This window comes from Ovis aries, chromosome 13 (genome assembly GCF_016772045.2).
Source record: "Ovis aries strain OAR_USU_Benz2616 breed Rambouillet chromosome 13, ARS-UI_Ramb_v3.0, whole genome shotgun sequence".
NCBI classification, from domain to species: Eukaryota; Metazoa; Chordata; class Mammalia; order Artiodactyla; family Bovidae; genus Ovis; species Ovis aries.
This window is the reverse complement of record NC_056066.1, coordinates 6939975-6954713: the sequence shown is the minus strand read 5'-3', so window position 1 is coordinate 6954713 and position 14739 is coordinate 6939975. Positions and strand designations below refer to the sequence as shown.

General features: G+C 41.5%; 1 protein-coding gene across 6 annotated transcripts in view; it reads left to right on the top strand.

Moving 5' to 3' along the window:
- TASP1 (taspase 1) overlaps window positions 1-14739 on the top strand; it is a 273068-nt gene that overhangs the window by 118389 nt on the left and 139940 nt on the right. For 4 of the 6 annotated variants that reach the window (XM_027976480.3, XM_042230423.1, XM_004014161.5 and 1 more), the window contains 2 exons: window positions 376-495; window positions 7859-7937. In XM_027976480.3, coding sequence (XP_027832281.1) covers window positions 376-495; window positions 7859-7937 — 199 coding nt within the window. The remainder of the gene's footprint in view (window positions 1-375; window positions 496-7858; window positions 7938-14739) is intronic. The other 2 variants (XR_006055806.1, XM_060396849.1) reach the window with 1 other exon arrangement.

The window sequence follows — 14739 nt, the reverse complement described above, 5'->3', positions numbered from 1 at the left end:
GTTCACTTATACCATAGAGCTTTTCCTCTACAGATTCTCAGTCGTGATCTGAATTCTTGAGATTAAGGTGATAGAGTGATATACTACAATTTATATTGTTGTTTTCTTCCTCCTTTTGAAAGGCATGTTAGGCTTCTTATTAGAGAAAAGCAACCAGACACCCTTGGCTCAGGATCTTTCACTGGAAAATAAGTTTTGACTTGAACCGGATTTAAGCGTCAACTTGATGATACATAATTTCAGGAGACTGCCGAATGTTCCAGCTAAGGATAAGCTCAGAATTTGCCGTATCATGATTGGCCTTGAAGAGCTGTGTGGTCACATCACTGTTGCGCACTGTGCTTAGTGAATGCTCTGGCCCTTTTTGCTCCACAGGAGAACGACTCAGGCCCTTTGGACACAGTGGGTGCTGTGGTTGTGGACCACGAAGGGAATGTGGCAGCTGCCGTCTCTAGTGGAGGCCTGGCCTTGAAACATCCAGGGAGAGTTGGGCAGGTAAGGAACGCTGAGGTTTTTAAACTAGCCTCACAAGTTGAACGTAGAATTTTCTAGCTCACAAGTTTTTGAACCAGTAGAGACATTTTTTTTTTCTTTAGAAAAAACAAATGATATTGTTCTTAACAACTTAGGTAGTATGAATCATCAACTGCCTATTTAGGATCTTTTCTAAAATGAAAACCTACCGCAGAATACTAGGGTTCTTACTGATCTTTATAACCAAACAAACATAATCCTGTGTTTGACTACTTTCAATAGGCTGGGTCCTGGCCTGGGTATTTATCAGACATGTAATAAATGTGCAGTGAGTCCCATGTTCATTCTTTGTAAATGTCATTCTCTGTAGAAGTGAGCACCTGACTGTATGACTGCTTGCTTTTCAGGTGGGAAAATGGTTTCAGAGTTGCATTTTATATTTCCTCTATTCAAGGAACAGTAGCATTTTGACCCTAATCGTTTCTCTGATTAAGCATTTCAGCTGTTATATACTAACTGGTATTTCAAGTCACCAAACCATGATACTACTCAAGAAATCGAGGCATGAGGGAGGCTGAATTTATATGCAACTGGCTTTTTTGCGAGCTCACTTGTACATCTTTACTCCCAACTCCCCATCTCCGGCCTTTAGCACTAAATTGAGAATGAAATTTAACAATCCATTTGATCTAATAATCTTTCTGAGTATATACGGATTTGGCACATTGCTTACTGGCTTAACAAATATTTGTTGAGTGAACAAACGAATTGGACGCCCTCACAGAGTCTGCTGGCTTCCCAAGTGGTGCTAGTGGTAAGAACCCGCCTGCCAAAGCAGGAGATGCGAGAGATGCGGGTTTGATCCCTGGGTCAGGAAGGTCTCCTGGAGAAGGAGATGGCAACCTGCTCCTGTATTCTTGCCTGGAGAACGCCGTGGGCGGAGGAGCCTGGCGGGCTGCAGACCATGAGTTGCACAGAGCTGAACACGGCTGGGTGCACAGCACAGCACGGCAGCACAGCACAGTCTGTTCAAGTGTGACAGTTGTGTGGGGCGTGTGTAAGCTCCGTGCTGGGATCTCACGTTGCCTCTGGAGCACCGCTTGGCATACCCTTTATGCTTTGTATCTCGTGTTTGAAGAAGAGTCCACGTCACAGTTGCTTTGGACACGGTGGGTAGCGAGTGCCCAGAGCAGAGTGATCTGATTCAGGGAGGACATCTTTGCAAAGCCCCTACTGATGTTCTGTGACCTGCCCTTTGTGGACAAAGCACTCATAGTGCTATGGTGGGAAGGGGAAGGGAGGAATAATTAATTTTGTGCTACTCTTTGCCTGCCGTGCAAGGGGATTTATGGGACATGTTACTCAACATGTGTAAACGCTTTGAACTCAGTATAAAAAGTCTTTGTCTGGTCATGATGTTTTTCCACATAATAAAGTCTTGTGTATTTGTCAAGTTTGGAATAGGAAAACCAAGCTTGGCATATCAGATCTGGATGCCTTGGTGGAGAAAGAGAGAGAAAAGCCAGCAGAGCCGCCTTCATCACATTGCCATTCCCATGACTTTTTCACTGGTTTTTGTTTGTTTTGGTTAGCAAAATAGCAACAAGAGAACCAAGGATAGTTCTGGACTACGTTAGCAGGACATTACACCCAGCAATCTTAAAGCTATTCTGCCACACTGCACATGGGGTTGTCTTGGAAAAAGAAATACTGTAAAGCTTACACGTACACACTTGAAAACTAAGAGAGTAAATCTTAAAAGTTCTCATCACAAGAAAAACAATTCTGTGACTGTGTATGCTGACAGAAGTTAATGGATGTTAACTGATCATTTTGCATTCTATGCAAATATTGAATTATTAGTCTGCATACCTGAAACTAATAAAATATGTGTCAGTTGTACCTCAGTTTTTAAAAAAAACCTTACATATTAATTTGCCCCACCTGACTGGTTTATGAATGTACAGTTTGTGAGGGCTGAAAAATCAGGAAATGGTGTGAAGGAGAGGGTAAAGTTGCTTACATGGAAAGCAGTTGCTTAATCGGGTTATATTACTCAGATAGAAGAGAGGCACCAAGCCTGGAAACATGGAAGGATCTTATGAGAGGTACAGGGCTGTCCTTCTAGACAAGCACAATAGAATGAAACAAAATACATAAACAAACTGTCTTTGAAAAGCAAAGACTCATATTTTTAAAAATGTGCTAAAACTAGGTATTCCTATATACATTTTAAATGCACAAAAAACTTTTAAATTTTAGCATATTGCACATTTTTCCCTGCTCTAGATATAACAGTTCAGATGCTAAAGTGGCAATTTGAAAGAAAACTTCATTTGCTTCCTTCAGTTCAGTTCTGTTCAGTTCAGTCACTCAGTCGTGTCTGACTCTTTTGCGACCCCATGAATTGCAGCACGCCAGGGCTCCCTGTCCATCACCAACTCCTGGAGTTCACTCAGACTCGCATCCATCGAGTCAGTGATGCCATCCAGCCATCTCATCCTCTGTCGTCCCCTTCTCCTCCTGCCCCCAATCCCTCCCAGCATCAGAGTCTTTTCCAATGAGTCAACTCTTTGCATGAGGTGGCCAAAGTACTGGAGTTTCAGCTTTAGCATCATTTCTTCCAAAGAAATCCCAGGACTGATCTCCTTCAGAATGGACTGGTTGGATCTCCTTGCAGTCCAAGGGACTCTCAAGAGTCTTCTCCAACACCACAGTTCAAAAGCATCAGTTCTTTGGCGCTCAGCTTTGTTTATAGTCCAACTCTCAAATCCATACATGACCACTGGAAAAAACATAGCCTTGACTAGACAGACCTTTGTTGGCAAAGTAATGTCTCTGCTTTTGAATATGCTATCTAGGTTGGTCATAACTTTTCTTCCAAGGAGTAAGCATCTTTTAATCTCATGGCTGCAATCACCATCTGCAGTGATTTTGAAGCCCCCCAAAATAAAGTCTGACACTGTTTCCCCATCTATTTCCCATGAAGTGATGGAACCGGATGCCATGATCTTCATTTTCTGAATGTTGAGCTTTAAGCCAACTTTTTCACTCTCCTCTTTCACTTTCATCAAGAGGCTTTTAGCTCCTCTTCACTTTCTGCCATAAAGGTGGTGTCATCTGCATATCTGAGGTTCTTGATATTTCTCCTGGCAATCTTGATTCCAGTTTGTGCTTCTTCCAGCCCAGCTTTTCTCATGATGTAATCTGCATTTAAGTTAAATAAGCAGGGTGACAATATACAGCCTTGACATATTCCTTTTCCTATTTGGAACCAGTCGGTTGTTCCATGTCCAGTTCTAACTCTTGCTTCCTGACCTGCATATAGGTTTCTCAAGAGGCAGGTCAGGTGGTGTGGTATTCCTGTCTCTTCAGAATTTTCCACAGTTTATTGTGATCCACACAGTCAAAGGCTTTGGCATAGTCAGTACAGCAGAAATAGATGTTTTTCTGGAACTCTCTTGCTTTTCCATGATCCAGTGGATGTTAGCAATTTGATCTCTGGTTCCTCTGCCTTTTCTAAAACCAGCTTGAACATCTGGAAGTTCATGGTTCACGTATTGCTGAAGCCTGGCTTGGAGAATTTTGAGCATTACTTTACTACAGTGTGAGATGAGTGCAGTTGTGCGGTAGTTTGAGCATTCTTTGGCATTGCCTTTCTTTGGGATTGGAATGAAAACTGACCTTTTCCAGTCCTGTGGCCACTGCTGAGTTTTCCAAATTTGCTGGCATATTGAGTGCAGCACTTTGACAGCATCATCTTTCAGGATTTGAAATAGCTCAGGTGGAATTCTATCACCTCAACTAGCTTTGTTCGTGGTGATGCTTTCTAAAGCCCACTTGACTTCACATTCTAGGATGTCTGGCTCTAGGTGAGTGATCACACCATCATGATTATCTTGGTCATGAAGATCATTTTTGTATAGTTCTGTGTATTCTTGCCACCTCTTCTTAATATCTTCTGGTTCTGTTAGGTCCATACCATTTCTGTCCTTTATCGAGCCCATCTTTGTGTGAAATGTTCCCTTGGTATCTCTAATTTTCTTGAAGAGATCTCTAGTCTTTCCTATTCTGTTGTTTGCCTATTTCTTTGCATTGATGGCTGAGGAGGCTGAGGATGGCTTTCTTATTTCTTCTTGCTACTCTTTGGAACTCTGCATTCAGATGCTTATCTCTTTCCTTTTCTCCTTTGCTTTTCGCTTCTCTTCTTTTCACAGCTATTTGCTTCCTTATCTTACAATAATTAGAATTTGCACATGTGACATGAAACGGAATTATTCTGTTCTACTGTCCTCCAAACTCTACCTGACCCACATGAAAACAGGCGGTTGAGTTTAGGGGTCGAGTGTGGATTTGGGAATAAAGTGTAAACTTTATTCTAACCTCACCTCTCCACTTACCAGTCCCCTCACGTGGACTGGTTACTCAACACCTGAAGTTCTATTTTCCACAATTGTAAAATGGGGATAAATAGCTACCTCACAAAGTTCTAGAAGATTAAATGACACTGTGCATTTCAGTCGCTTGTCACAGTCCCTCCTAATAATGTGGCAGTTGCTATTTGTTAATTGCTGGTGGTGTGGAGGAAGTGTGTTAATTCCCGTGATCCTACAGCACTGTGAAGTGCGTGTTACTATATCCTTGTTTTGTAAAAAAGGAAACAAAGACCCAGAGAAGAGTAAATGATAATTATTTAATTATTTATCATAATTATATATCATCATTTGCATGACCTGCTTTTACTGCATGATAGTAGCTTTGATAACATTTTACTACTGAAAAGAAAGAAGCTTTTTGTTTTTAAAGGTCGGCGTAAGTTTGTTGTGTTTTATCTAGCAGAGTGGATAGGAGAGGGACAGTCTCTGATTCTTTTCTCTTACCTGTCACTGTCTCAGCCCAGCCTGTTTCAGAAAATGAAGAAGGGAGATAACTTTAGGTCATGAAATTGAGGAGAGGTAGCATAAAGGAAATCTGCTGAGAAAGGAGACCAAGAGTAAGAATAAGCGTTCTTTCATGACCTCCACTGGGAGTGTCCTTGTGGTCTTATTTACTATTTTTTTGGGTGCAGAACTCCAGGTCAAGATACTTGTGGGAAATGAAAAGGGCAGTGGACTAATATCCAGGGTTTTCAGTGAAGGAAGGTTGGGCCCTTTCCCTGAGGCCGCATGTTCTCTGAGGCTCTGGCTGACCCTGCACCCATCCTAGGTAGGACCAGTTGAATGGCTTTAGCCTACAGGTTTGCCATTTTTCCCTGAAATCTGTGAGCTGAATCCCTTCTGAAGGACTTTACGTTGCCACCCTCACCCAGCTGTCTTGTTTATTTCAGAAGCTTGGTGTTTTCAAAGGCAGTAATAGGTTTTCTACTGCCTGCCGTACGAGGGGTGTTGCGCTCAGTTCCTGTTTTTGCTTGTGAGAGGGGTCTTGTCAGTGACAGTGACGGGTGGCAACTGGATCACACGAACACGGTCAGGTTTCATCTCCCTTATCCTGGACTTAGAGTCAGTTCTCAAGGAGGGTCATTAGGGAAGTGGAGTGGGTGTGTGCATCTCAACGTCTTGGGGAACAGTTCACAGATTCCCTGGTGGCTCAGCTGGTAAAGAATCCGCCTGCAATGCAGGAGACCTGGGTTTGATCCCTGGGTTGGGAAGATCCCCTGGAGATGGGAACTGCTAACCCACTTAAGTATTCTGGCCTGGAGAATTCCATGGACTGTATAGTCGATGGGGTCGCATAGATTTAGCCACGACCGAGAGACTTTCACTTTCGCAGATTCTTTGAGAGAGAAAAGAGGAATCAGGGCATTAGAAAAGGCAAATTTGGAGAACTCTTAGGGGGAGGTTAAAGTATTTCCGGAGAGTAGACCCAGGATTGGTGGGTGGAAGTTATGAGAAGGTGGATATTCGTTAAAGCGATCAAAGGAAGAGCTGCTCACCAATGAAAAGGGTCCAAAAGGGGTATATGTTCCCACATGAAGTGGTGAAGTTCTCAGTATCAGAAGTGCCTGGACTGTTTCCTGAAAACCCCTGTTCTATGCAGAATATTGGAGCAAATTAATTCTGAAGTCCTTGTAAAAGGAATAAACCATCATAGAAAATTGAAATCTGTCTGGTTACCATTCTGTGTTAGCTTCCACCCCTCACAAATAAGCTCCTAGAATATAGCAGTCCTATTTTTGTGGGAGTACCTTTTTCCTTCATCAGTTCACTGAGAATACTGAATATATTGTAGGATTTTTTTTTTTTTTAAACACTGAATGTTTCAGAGTTTTTCTGTAATAGTTCTTAAAATTCAGTGTTTTGGAGTTTTTTTCTGTAATAGTTCTTATCTTTTTTTTTAAATTCTTTCTTTCTAACCTTTGCAGTAAATTCCACGTGTTGCTGTGCCAATGTTTATTTAGCCATTTCTTTTACCACTAGTATTTTGTTCTTATCAAACAGGTAATCATAAACATTCTTGACCACCCCTCCTTGTATTTCTCTGCAATAACCATCTAAGGGTTTTTTGAATTCTGCTTCTAACTAAGGAGTGGAAAAGTTATCAATTATGATTCCCCCTTGCAAAGGCAGAGAAATCATAGTAGATATTGAAAAGGTGAATCCAGACATTCTGGGTGGCACACTTGGAAACAAATAGGAATGATTATCACACACTTTTATAAAACCACGGTAGCTTATTGTGTTCCTGGTGGTTTCAGACACAAATTTATTCTGCCACCTCGCAGAGCGATTAGCTTGAGCAGGCCTTTTTGTCGCCCCTCTTTCTATCTGGCAGAATCGAGAACAGTGGTGAGCATATACTGGGCCCTTTGGTGCATAACAGTTGGATTTCCTCTTGTTCTGTCCTGAAGGAGGAGGGGAAAGGCACTAAAGCCTGAAGCAGGGCTTGCTGGAGGGTGGCAGGGAGACCACCTGAATTCCAGGCCCCTAGCGTCCTGGTTAACAATGCTGATTGCCGAGCCAGCCTCCAGACTATCAGGGATATAGCTGGGGACCCACGGTTATTATGCTCCCCGAGGAATCTGACTGACACACACCTAGTCTGAGAGGTTATTTCAAAGGTCCAGAAGGGCCACACTCGACAAGCCTACAGCAGAGGGAAGATTTTTTCTGGGAAGGAAGAAATTACTGTTGATAAGATTAAGAATTTTTTTTTCTCTTTTCTGAAAATTTTAGATTAATCCTTAGCTGAAAATAGTTTTGATAGTGTTAGGACCATTGTCTGGGTAGGTCTTACTCAACCTCTGGTTATCACGTGTGTGCTATGCATCATTATTAGATGAAGCTTTATTAGATGGGTGTGATTTCTGTCTTCTGTTGAAAGCTAGCAATTATGTATAATATTCTTAAAATGCCGTATTTATATTTATCTACCTTTTTTCCCCCAGGCTGCTCTTTATGGATGTGGCTGCTGGGCTGAAAATACTGGAGCTCATAATCCCTACTCCACAGCTGTGAGTACCTCAGGTATTTGCTGCTTTCATGACCATTTTTCATTACCTCAACCTCGTAGGTCATTTATTGATTGAAAACAGTGTTTTTATGTAAACACAAAATATGTACTAAGACACCTCATGAACCAGAAAATTGATGCTTGAAAGATCTTCAATACTTAGGAATTTTTGAGAATTGTTTTACAACATAAGTATCACAGTGTAAATGGTTTGCTGACATTTTCAATACAACTTTGGGGTTAACTAAAATTTAATTATATTTTTCATGGATTTTTTTCCCCTAATGACTCATGATAGTGCCAAATTTGGGTCAAAATGATATAAAAGTAGCAAGGCATTTAAAAGACTAAAAGGTCGTTTCTTGAGTAAAATGTTGACATAAATCTTACAAGGTGTATTTCAAAATGTATATCATGGCATATACTTTTGATAAAAGGTAGGTCCTCTTTTTGTATTTGTATTAGAAGAGTCTTTATCATTCAGAAATGTGTGTGTGTGTGTGTCTTGGGAGAGTGGATTTGGGTGGGCAGAATAGTTGTTGTCTAGATCTAGGTTTTCATATGCTTGTGCCAGATGTACTTGAAGCTCATGATGTGGTTGATATGTGTGGTTGACATAATAATATTGGTTCACCCACTTTGCCGTGACATCTCTCAAGTCTGAATCCTAGGACTTTGTGCCGGATATCCTCAGGCTTTCTCAGGAGGGTGGGTGGGTATGGCCGCCCTTCCTTCCTTTCTCTCTCTGGTTTCTTCCGCATTGTTTTCTGCCCCGCCACACTGCCCAGCCACCCAGTCCAGTCGCCGTCCTCTCCTGCTTACTCCTGCCTCTCTGGGGTCCCTACTGCTAGTGTAGATCCTGGACCTCTCCTGGTTTGTCCCGCTCCCTTGGCCTGCTCCGTCTTCTTCCCACTGCTAGTAGCCCCAGGCGGGGGCCTCTGCCAGCCTTTCCTCGTCTCACTGTGGGCTTCCTCTCGGTGATCTGGTGCTGTCTCAGTGGCTATCTCTTAGAGTGCTGGTTTCTATGTCCATCCCCACTCTGGGCTTCATGCTTGAAGTCCGCCTTAGTTCTTTCTGCCTTCCTGTTGGACACATCCCTGTGGGTATCATGTATGCACATGAGGTTCAGCAGCACAAATAAACACCTTTTTTTCCTTATTCCCACACTGTGGCCACCTTTCTCCTGTATTCTCTGCCTCTCTTATTGCCATCACTATTTTGGGCTTCCCTGGTGGCTCAGCTGGTAAAGAATCCACCTGCAGTATGGGAGACCTGGGTTCAACCTCTGAGTTGGGAACATCCCCTAGAGAAGAGAATGGCTCCCCACTCCAGTATTCTGGCCTGGAGAATTCCATGGACTGTATAGTTCACAGGGTGGCAAAGAGTTAGACGTGACTGAGTGACTTTCACTTTCCGTAACCTATTTAATCAGACTTGAATTCTTGGCACCATTCTCAAACTTGTATCTTCTTTCCATTTCTTCTGACCTGACCCTGTTAGTTCAGACCCCTCAACTGCCTACCTGTTGTAACAGCTTCGTGACCTTGATCCTTTTCTTGCATTGGTGGAAATATTTGATTTTGAGCCACTGAGGTGAAGTCCAAACACAAATTAATGTTGAATCTGAATCATGCTAATATAATAGACCAAAAATTGTTTTCTAATTTGAAAAGATGAGCACAAGGTAATAATATGAGTTAATTTTTAATTTAATATTGCTGGCACATGAAAATCTTTACACATAGTACTTAGGAATTAGCGAACTGAATTAATGCATAATTATATATGCATAATTAAATATGGCCCATGTCTATGGAAAATTGTGGTATTTGAATAAATAAAAGTCTAAAACAGATGATTCATTGTTTCATTTTCCATTTTCTTTAGAAGTATCAGTTGGTATCATGTGTGGTGTTGACTTTATTTTTGGTCAATATGTAGTTCAACAAGTTGGTTTGTTGCTTTTTAAATGTTACTCCTATGTCTGCATGTTCAGTTCAGTTCAGTCGCTCAGTTGTGTCCGACTCTTTGTGACCCCATGAATCGCAGCACGCCAGGCCTCCCTGTCTATCACCAACTCCCGGAGTTCACTCAGACTCGCGTCCATTGAGTCAGTGATGCCATCCAGCCGTCTCATCCTCTGTCGTCCCCTTCTCCTCCTGCCCCCGATCCCTCCCAGCATGTTAGGAGACCCGAATTCTACTTTAAGCTGGAATTCTGAGAGCCTGCTTGACTGTGTCACTTTGGAAAAGAAATTCAGTCTCCTTGGGGTTGTCCATCTCCCTTCTTTTTTGAATTGGTGATTTGAAAGTTGGAATAGGAGTGTACTTTATGGGTTTCATTCTATTAACTAGAATGCAGTAGGGGGGTAAGCTTAAATTGTAAAAATAAGGTCTTTCACCCTTCCCCTTGAATATTTCCTTATTTGCCCATCTCATATCCACTGAAGATAGTTTTATATGATTAAAGATAACTTTAGGTTTCTAGTCCAAGATATTTAGTGTAGATGTTTAGCTTTGATGCCCAGCCTATCATGTTATAGTCTTCTTAAGTTTAAGGACTAAGATCTTAATGACCCAGATAACCATGATGTTATGGTTATTCATCTAGAGACATCCTGGAATGTGAAGTCAAGTGGGTCTTAGGAAGCATCACTATGAACAAAGCTAGTGGACGTGATGGAATTCCCACTGAGCTATCTCAACTCCTAAAAGATGATGCTGTTAAAGTGCCACACTCAATATGCTAACAAATTTGGAAAACTCAGCAGTGGCCACAGGACTGGAAAAGGTCAGTTTTCAGTTCAATCCCAAAGAACAACAATGCCAAAGAATGCTCAAACTACCACACAATTGCACTCATTTCACACGCTAGCAAAGTAATGCTTAAAATTCTCCAAGCCAACAGTATGTGAAATAAGTATTTCCAGATGTTCAAGGTGAATTTAGAAAAGGCAGAGGAACCAGAGATCAAATTGCCAACATCTGTTGGATCGTCGAAAAAGCAAGAGAGTTCCAGAAAAACATCTTCTTCTGCTCCATTGACTACACTAAAGCCTTTGACTGTGTGGATCACAACAAACTGTGGAAAATTCTTCAAAAGATGGGAATACCAGACCACCTTACTTGCCTCCTGAGAAACCTGTGTGCAGGTCAAGAAGCAACAGGTAGAACCAGATATGGAACAATGGGCTGGTTCCAAATTGGGAAAGGAATAAGTCAGGCTGTATATTGTCACTCTACTTATTTAACTTCTATGCAGAGTACATCATGTGAAATGTCAGGTGATGAAGCACACGCTGGAATCAAGATTGCCAGAAGTATCAATAACCTCAGATGTGTAGAGGACACCACCCTTATGGCAGATAGCGAAGAGGAACTAAAGAGCCTCTTGATGAAAGTGAAAGAGGAGAGTGAAAAAGCTGGCTTAAAACTCAACATTCAAAAAGTAAAGATCATGGCATTCAGTCCCATCACTTCTTGGCAAATAGGTGGGGAAACAATGGAAACAGTGACAGACCTAGTTTTCTTGGGCTCCAAAATCACTGCAGATGGTGACTGCAGCCATGAAATTGAATGACACTTGCTTCTTGGAAGAAAAGCTATGACCAACCTAGACAGCATATTAAAAAGCAGAGACATTACTTTGCTGACAAGGGTCTGTTTAGTCAAAGCTATGGTTTTTCCAGTAATCATGTATGGATGTGAGAGTTGGACCATGAAGAAAGCTGAGTGCCGAAGAATTGATGCTTTTGAACTGTAGTATTGGAGAAGACTCCTGAGAGTCCCTTGGACTGCAAGGAGATCAAATCAGTCAGTCCTAAAGGAAATCAGTCCTGCATATTCATTGGAAGGACTGATGCTGAAGTTGAAGCTCCAGTACTTTGGCCACTTGATGCAAAGAGCTGACTCATTAGAAAAGACCCTGATTCTGGGAAAGATTGAGGGCAGGAGGAGAAGGGGACAACTGAGAATGAGATGGTTGACTGGCATCACTGACTCAATGGACATGAGTATGAGCAAGCTCCAGGGGATGGTGAAGGACAGGGAAGCCTGGAGTAGTGCAGTCAGTGGGGTCACAAAGAATCAGACACGACTGAGGGACTGAACAACAAGTCATCAGCCAAGAGAACATGAGGATAATAGAGCAGGTCTCCAGTTCTTTCCATCTGTAATTGCTTCACTCTTGTTTCTCTGGGGCTGTTGCTATGAGGTTGACAATGGAAACACATGGCAGAGTTGGCTGAGTAAGTCGGAAGAAAGGTGGAACACAGAATTTTGCAATTTTTTTGGTCCAAAAGAAAAAGAAAAAGGACATAAGCCTTAGGCTATTGCAGAAAATCCAGAGACCTGGCCTACATTTTAGTTTTATAGTTCTTGGTAGATGATTATTGAAAGACAGAGGGAAGATAGCTAGTTATGGTTAAAGTAGGGCTCTCCTAAGGCCAGACAGGTGATGTGGTTATTAGCCTGAGGGATAAACTCCAGCATCTTGTGGGGAAGAAGTTAGAGGGCAGGAGCTCACCTTGCAAACCCTGACTAACGTTCTGGCGTCTTGGAAATTTGCTGAGCTTGAGAGGGAGGAAAGGAAATATGTAGGTTCTTGTTCAGATTCTTGATTCACTGGCTGAGACATCCTAGCAAGTAGTTATTTATACAACATGAATAGTATTATCTTAATATCCATGAGGATTTAATGAGCTGACCTATGAGCTCTAGAACGTATTCATCTTGCATAACTGAACCCTGTGAATTTTGAATGGCAACTCTCCATTTTCCTCTTCCATGAACTCTGGCGGTCACTGTTTTACTCTCTGCTTCTGTGAGTCTGACTATTTTAGGTACCTTATCTAAGTCGAATCGTGCAAAGTCTGTCCTTCTGTGCCTGGCTTATCTCACTGAGCATAATGTCTTCTGGGTTAATCAGTGTTATTGTGTGTGGCAGGATTTCCTTCTTTTTAAAGGCTGAATAATATTCTTATATGAATAAACCACATTTTCTTTACTTGCTCCAAGGACATTTAGGTTGTTTCCACATCCTGGCTGTTGTGAATAATGATGCAGCTAATGTGGGCGTGCGGATACCTCTTTGAGATCTTGATTTCAATTCTTTTGGATAAATACCCAGAAGTGGAACTGCTGGGTCCTGTGATAGTCCCATTTAGCTTTTTGAGGAACCTCCATACTGTTTTCTATAGCAGCTGAACCATTTTATGTTCCCACTTCCTTATATGAGAGTTCACGTATCTCGGCATCCTCACCAACATTTGTCTCTTGTCTTTTTGGTAATATCCATTTTAACAAGTGTGAGGTGATATCTTGTGGTTTTCTGTTGCACTTCCCAGACGATTAATGATATTGAACACTTTTTCATGTACCTGTTGACCATTTCTGTGTCTTTGGAGAAATGTCAAAGTCCTTTGCCCATGTTTTGATATTGATCTTGTGGTTTTTTTTTTCCCCCTGCTATTGAGTTGTAAGAGATCCTTGTCTATTTTGGATATTAATACCTTGTCAGTTATGTGGTTTGTAAGTATTTCCACCCATTCCATAAGTGTCCTCTTCATATTGTTGGTTATTGCCTTAGCTGTGTTGAAGCTTTTTAGATTGACATAGACCTCCTTGTCTGTTTTTGCTTTTGTTGCCTGTACATTTACCATAATATCCTAGAACAAAATATGCCCATGTAAGACACTTACACTAGAGGGGAGAAGACTGCCAGTTTTATTATGGCACACGGCTTTGTCGTCACTTAACACATGGCTATCTATTACTTCACAAGTATTGAATTGGGGGTGTTCTCCCAACAAGAAATATTTGCTTCCCTGATAACAAGGTCGTGCTTCTTTGCCATTTCCATGCATTCCTATTTATGTAATCACTTTTTGTTTGAATTCTGTATCAGACTGTAATCCTTTTGAAGACATTGAAAATGGCAGTTAAACTCAACACATGGAGTTCCAACATGGAATGCAACTCAGCAGAAGGGTCAGCAAGGGTTAGCAGATGGGAGCAGCTGACCTCCAGAGGCAGAGCTGGCTGTGTCCCAGCTGCTGCCTGCTGCAGAGCCATGGGAAGATGCCGTCAACTGCAGTGTACCTCCTGATTTCTGAAAATTTTAGATGGGAAAAAAGAGTGTGCCCTTCTTTTATTCTCAGCGTTTTTTTGTGAAAATAAATAGTTTGAAGCTTCCTTTAAGCAGTGGCGTAAGCTCTTGAGAAGGGGCTCTGTGAGTATATTTGTGTTTCCTGAGTGCCTGGCACAGGGCTTTGCACTTAGTAAATGCTTCGTAGACAAAATTAAAAAATGTGTGTGTATGGGCAACAGTATTATAATCATCAGCCTTGTTAAGAGACTGGAACATAATTATTCCAGCCAATAAAAAGAAAGGATAGTTATGTAATGTGGTAGAGGTGCTAATTATTGCATGATGGCAATCATATTACAGGAAATAAATGTATGAAATTAACATGTTGTACACCTTAAATGTATACAATGTTACATGTCAATTATATTTCACTGAAAAAGAGAGAAATGTGTATGTGATTCTTCCCTCTCGTAGAAGGATTCTAAGATTATCCACCATGAAATTTCCTTAAATAGCATTTTTAAATTTGATTTAATTTGCCAGAATCGGATTCACACATAATTTTTCAGTAACACATCAGATGTGTAATATAAGATACATCTGTGGTCTTTCTCTGGCTATGGAAAGGAAGAGCAGATCGAGGATTAGAAGATCAGAAGGAGGGAAAAAGCAAGAGATTAAGTTTATGCTCTGGCTGACCTTAACATTGGTCTTCTGTTACTTGTCTGT